Source organism: Cynocephalus volans, chromosome 3 (genome assembly GCF_027409185.1).
Source record: "Cynocephalus volans isolate mCynVol1 chromosome 3, mCynVol1.pri, whole genome shotgun sequence".
Taxonomy (NCBI): Eukaryota; Metazoa; Chordata; class Mammalia; order Dermoptera; family Cynocephalidae; genus Cynocephalus; species Cynocephalus volans.
In genome coordinates, this window is record NC_084462.1 from 119337264 (window position 1) to 119343263 (window position 6000).

The 6000-nt window shown below is 44.3% G+C and overlaps 1 protein-coding gene across 1 annotated transcript in view; it reads right to left on the bottom strand.

The window, feature by feature from the left end:
• The window catches only part of SNX6 (sorting nexin 6), a 50554-nt gene extending 45807 nt beyond the window's left edge, over nucleotides 1–4747 (bottom strand). The window contains exons 1-2 of the mRNA XM_063089057.1: nucleotides 4671–4747; nucleotides 4467–4514 (exon numbers count right to left, since the gene is read on the bottom strand). Coding sequence (XP_062945127.1) covers nucleotides 4467–4514; nucleotides 4671–4712 — 90 coding nt within the window. The 5' untranslated portion in view covers nucleotides 4713–4747. The remainder of the gene's footprint in view (nucleotides 1–4466; nucleotides 4515–4670) is intronic.
• Between the last annotated feature and the right edge of the window lie 1253 nt (nucleotides 4748–6000).

The window sequence follows — 6000 nt, forward strand, 5'->3', positions numbered from 1 at the left end:
TCCACACATGCTGGCAGCAACCCCTGCCCCCATTCCTCAACCCCGCTTCCCGTTTCCTGTGAGACTACAAAATTTTGGTTTAACATTTAAGGCTTAAGCTCATTTTGGTGATAATACAGTGGTTAAGAGCCCACTCCCTAGAGCTGGACTACCTGTGTTTAATTGCAGCTCCTACCAGCTGTGTGAGGTTGGGCAAGTTATTTAATCTCTCTGAACCTCAGTTTTCTTTTCCAAAATAGAAATAACAGCAGCAGCTACTTCATAGGGATTTGAGAACTGAGTTAATATATGGAAAGTCCCTGGCATGCAGTAAATGCTATATAAGTGTGTAGTCATTGTTATGTCTTCACTGCTGTCCCTTCCCCCAAAGTTAAATACTCTTGCCTTTGTACTCCCATGGCACTTTATCACAAGGGATTCTAACTCTACCTCCCTCACTTCATGTCTCAAGGCAGGAACTTTGTCTTACGCATCTTCTTATCCTCAGCCAATACAATGTATGTCACATTTTTATCTGAAATAATTATCAATAAATGTGGAATGTGTGCAGGTACAAAAGAAAATGCAAAATCTGGGCCAAGTCTTGAAAGATAAGTCAAATTTCAAGTGAAAGAAAAGGTGAGGGGGGAAAAACCACTCCACAATACTGAAATGCATAAACAAAGCAGATATTGAAGTGCAGAGGTACTTGGGAAATGACAAGTAGGCTAGGGTACATGTAGTGTGTGGGGGGGTGTAGTGTGTGGGGGGGGCAGGGAACATAACTGAGAAATGAAGGAAGTAGGAAGTAAGAAGGGGTTATGAATGGTGTTGAATGCTAGCCTAAGGAGTTTGGACTTCACTCCATAAAGAACGGGGTCCAAGTAAGTCCTTTTGACTAGTGGTACTACATGATTTAATCATTTTAGTTAGGTAACTATGAGTGATGTGAAAGCTGGATTGGAAAGTAGAAAGACTAAAGACAGAGACTAATGATAGGTACCGCTACAATCCAAGCAAGAAGTAGCAAGGACCTTAGCTAAGGCCATGCAAATGAAAGATGGGGTAAACAACATATCCAAAGTGAAATTAACTGGCTTCAGTGACTGTTCTTATACGAGGATGAAGGATATGATTCATAGATTTCTTGCCTGAACAACTGAAAAATGATGCCATTAATGAAGATAAAGAATACAGAGGGAGGAGCAAGGTTAGGAGTCCAGGACAAGGTGCAGTTACTCCACCTAATTTTTGAAAACAGTAAACATATTATTTAGAATTGAAATCAAATGCTGAGAGAACTATGCCATCGCTCTGGCATGCACTGCTCTTAACAAGCACATCACAGCAAAATGTGTCCAGTTCAAAGGGCTCATTTGTTTACTAAATAATATGTTAGGGGAGAAAAACTTATTACATAAAGGTAGGGCTGAAGAGATCAAAATGTGGCCAACACTAGGTATTCTGAAAGCCTGCTTTTTTAGTTTCTCACAAAATACTTTAAGACTAAGGTTTTGTTCTGAGCTACATATGATGAAAATTTAAGGCTGCTTAAAGATTTATTTAAAAACACTGACTTTAACTTTGCTTACTTGGTGCTTTGTATACTATGTTTGTTATTATTTTTGAATCTGGGCTGTCCCTTTGCAACTCATATCAAATATGCACTTTGTGCTTTTTCTCTATCAAGACTCCCTTTCCTAAAAGGCTGAAACAAGGTGATCTAAACTAAAAGTGCAATTCCTGAAAGTTCTATCTTTTAAATTAAAAGTGCTATCTATTAAGACAAACACAATATAAGGAAATTTAAACAGACCAGATATTTCTATTCCTGAAATGAGGAAATGGCAGGATACGTTTGTGCAGCAGTAATCAAACTTCAGTGCACAACAGAAACATCCTGAGTGCTTATTCTCTGGGGCTGGCAGGTATGGGATCCCAACCCTTGACTTTGGTGTTACAAGGCTATGCTCTAACCAAATGAGCTAACCAGCCAGCCCTTTGGGTGCTTGCTTAAACAGCAGTTATTTGCCTTTCTCCCACCCCAAAAGATTCTGATTTGGTAAGGGCACGGGACTCAGAAAACTCTTTTCAAACACCCCAGGTGATTCTAATGCAAGTATTTCAAGGCCACTTTGAGAAACACATGCACCAGCTCTGATATCAGACACATGGTTTTAGGTCCAGTTTTCCCACTCACTGTTGTGTGACCTCAGACTACTAACCCAGTGTCCCTGGGGTTCAAGTTTCTCATCTATAAAAGGGGGATACTAAAGGCTTCAGAGGGATGATGAAAGAGGACATAATGAAACAATGCTAAAACAGTGCTTAACACAGTGTCCCCCCATAATTATTACTATGATTCACCCAGTTCCACAGGACAAAAACAAGGAAGAACTGGACATGGGTACATATTCATCATGATATTCTAAAAGCTTTCTAGTTCATAATTTTTTCTTCCATTTTCATATTAAAATTTCATCTACAAGATTCTACAAGAACCTCCTGGTCTGGCATGTTCTTTTTGTCTTCCTCTCTCCTTAATTCTGTAATATACGAAAAACATTTTGGACACATAACTTAAGTGCTTCCAGTTCCATAAGCAAGTCTTACCAAAGGCATAAAGCCATAACACAAATATTCACCAGAAAATACTCTTATTTTTCACATCAATGTAAATACTCAAAAAATTAATACTTTTACTGGATATCAGTTAAATATTATAAGAAAGCAAATCCTGTTTGCTTTTCCTGGCAAACCACAAAAATAAGACACAAAGTTGTCATCTAAATAAAGAAGGCCATGTTTTATATTTAGAAAAATTAGTTTAATTGTGCTATAATCAATTTATCTTATTTTATTAAATAACTCTGCTGGTTTCCTGTATTTTAAAATCCAAAATATAATTTACAAATGTTCCTCTAACTGTCTTATCTCAGAAGATACATATACACATTTACACACACATTTTGTTTTGTAATTCACTGGAACTAAATATTTTAGAAACAATTAGAAATTCTATATGCTTTGGCATTGACCAGAAATTCTAAATGATGCTTTTGTGTAAACTGAGAAATTTATTAATTTAGCATTTATAAAATAAAAGTATGCAGCACCCTCTGCATCTTTCTTAATATTTGAAAGTTTTATAAAGGTCATCTGTTAATACGATCTACCTCATCTCTTATTACAAACAGTAATAATATCCTACAATATTTTATCACCTACCAAAAATCCACGAACAGATACTTATGTCACATTATCCAAGATGGATAAGTAAAAGCAAAATGGAAAACTAAAGTGCAGGCAGTTAAATGTGAAGAAACCATGGAACTCTGCTCAGTGGCAATTATCATATATCATTATTTTCAAGTGCTCACTTGTACAAGGCACTATACTGATTACCACCCTTCAGCCAAGGCAAATGGGGGAGGGGGCGGGGGGGGCGGGGGGAGGGAGGAGGGAGGAATCTGCGCCCTGAAGGTCCTTTCTGAAGTGAATGCATCTTGCCTCACCAAGGATAGAAGGCAGATCAGAGGATTGGGGTGGGGTGGGGAGCTGGTGGAAAAGGGAAGATGGTCAAACTTTCCGTTAAAAGATGAATGAGTTCTGGAGACCTAAGTACTGCACGGTGACTATATTTAATAATAATGTGTTGCATACTTGACACTTGCTCGGAGTAGATTACAAGTATTCTCACCAAAAAAAAAAAAAGAATTAGGTGAGGTGATGGATATTTTAGTTAGCTTGACGGTGGTAACCATTTCACAATGTACAGTATAGGTACATGAAAATATGTTCTACACCTTAAACATGTGCAATTATTATTTGTCAATCATACTTCAATAAAACTAGAGGCGGGGGGGGGGCAGAGAACACCAAGGGAACCCTGCAAATGATGAAATTTTTTGGATATCAGAAAAAGTACAGATACCGTGGGCTACCAGCACTTTGCAAAACCTGGAAAGGCACTGAAGAAGAGTTGAGATTCGGCGACTGCAAAAATCCTTGCAAAAGGGTAATTTAGAATAAGCCCGTACTACATCGGTTTTAGAGAAAGAAACAAGGGTGGGCGGGAGAGGGTTCGAGAGGTCCACACTGGGAGAAAATCGAAGGTGCCGCCAGGGAGGTCTGAGAATGGGTTTTCACCGCCCCAAACTGGCGGGGATGGGGGCGTCCCAGCCCCGGCTTCCACCTCCACTTCCACCCCCCATCTGCACCCCGCCCCGGGCGAGTGAGAAGGTCCAAGGGAGGATCCAAGCCGGGTCCGGGTGACAAAAAAGCGGCTGCGGGTTCCCGGGAAATCAGAACAGAGCGGCCCCCAGGGAGCCAGGGCTGCAGGAGGGGCGGGGCGCGGGGCGGCTAGGAAACCGAAAGGAGTACGGCAGGGAGGGGATGCCGCGGGGCCAAGGACCCCTCCTCATACCACACCCCGGGACCGCAGCGGCGGAGGGAGGGTCCCGCGACCAGGTGGAGGCAGAACTTACTCCGCGGTCCTCCTCCGAGAGGAAGTCGGGGCCGTCGTCCAGGCCTTCCTGCGGGGTGGACAGGCCCGGCGCGCCGTGGGAGAGGATGAGATGGGGGAGACACAAAAGGAAACATTAGTATCAGGCCGGCGCGGTCCCCGCGCCCGCCCCGAGCCCGCCGCCCCCACCGCGCGCCCAGGGCTCGGCGCCGCGGAGAACACCCACCATCATGGCTGCTCCGAGGCGAGGACCAGCGCAGGCGCGCATCTCACAGCCAGCCGAAGGCAGCCGGCGGCAGCGGGCCGGGCGGGTCCGGCGGGGCGGGGCCTCGGAGCAGCCCCGCCCCCTCCTTGGCGGCGGGGCCGGGGCCTCCGCCCAAGGTCGAAGCACCAGAGTTTGGGAGGGCCCGAAGGCCCAGATCCGCATGACTGGCGGCGGCTCGCGGCTGGTCGGCTCTGACCCGCGCAGCGCCGAAGGCCACCCGGGAGCTGTCCAGTTCCCTTGCCCTGAGGGCTCCAGCGAGAAACCATGCAGACACCCTCCGAAGGCCGCAATAAATCCTCTTGTCTTTATATTGTGCCACACGATAATTAATCACAATTTATATCATTTTGCCTACGGAAGTTGCGGGAACCAAGGACCTTCACACAGTCAGCAATCAGGGGTTGTAATCAAGCTTTTACTGCTAAGAGGTAATAACTACCTCAGGAATGGGGCATTAATGGTTGAGCACTATAAAAATGAGCTGTTCCCTTTACAAGAATATTCCTTTCCTTCCTCCGAAGAAGTTTCGCCAGGCATATTCTAACTGTGCAAGTGGACAGCACCGCACAGATATCCACAGGCACTTCAAACAACAGGATGAAATCGCTCCTAACCCCTGCCCCACCTCACCTGTTACACACACACACACACACACACACACACACAAGCAATTTCTGTGCTTCCATTCAGTAAATGGCACAGCATCTTCAGACGTTCAGGCTAGAAACCTCAGTCCTATTCAAATCCTTATTCTCCCTCATGCCTCACATCTAATCGAATTCTATTGCTTCTACAATAGATTTTCTCCATTACCTCTTGAATTAATCCCATTTTCCCCACTTCCACAGCATTTACCATCAGCATTTCTTGTTTGGACCTTGGCAATACCCTCCTAACTTTTCTTTTTTTCTTTTTTGACCGGTAAGGGGATCGCAACCCTCGGCACAGTGTGGTCTACACCACGCTCAGCCAGTGAGCGCACCAGCCATCGCTACATAGGATCCGAACCCGCGGCCTTGGCGCTACCAGCACCGCACTCTCCCGAGTGAGCCATGGGGCCGGCCCTAACTTTTCTTATTTTTCATATCCCTCTCCTCTATTCTACATCCTGCTGCCAGTTTTCCTCCCAAAATACAGATATTGATGATTATGCTACTACCCTGTTCAATAATCTTTACATAAAGGTCCATTACATAAAGGTTCAACTCCTCAGCCTATGATTTCAGGCGCTCCACATTTGAATCCCTTCCTACTTTGCCAAGCCCTCTATACTATCTTATTGAATTAAAAC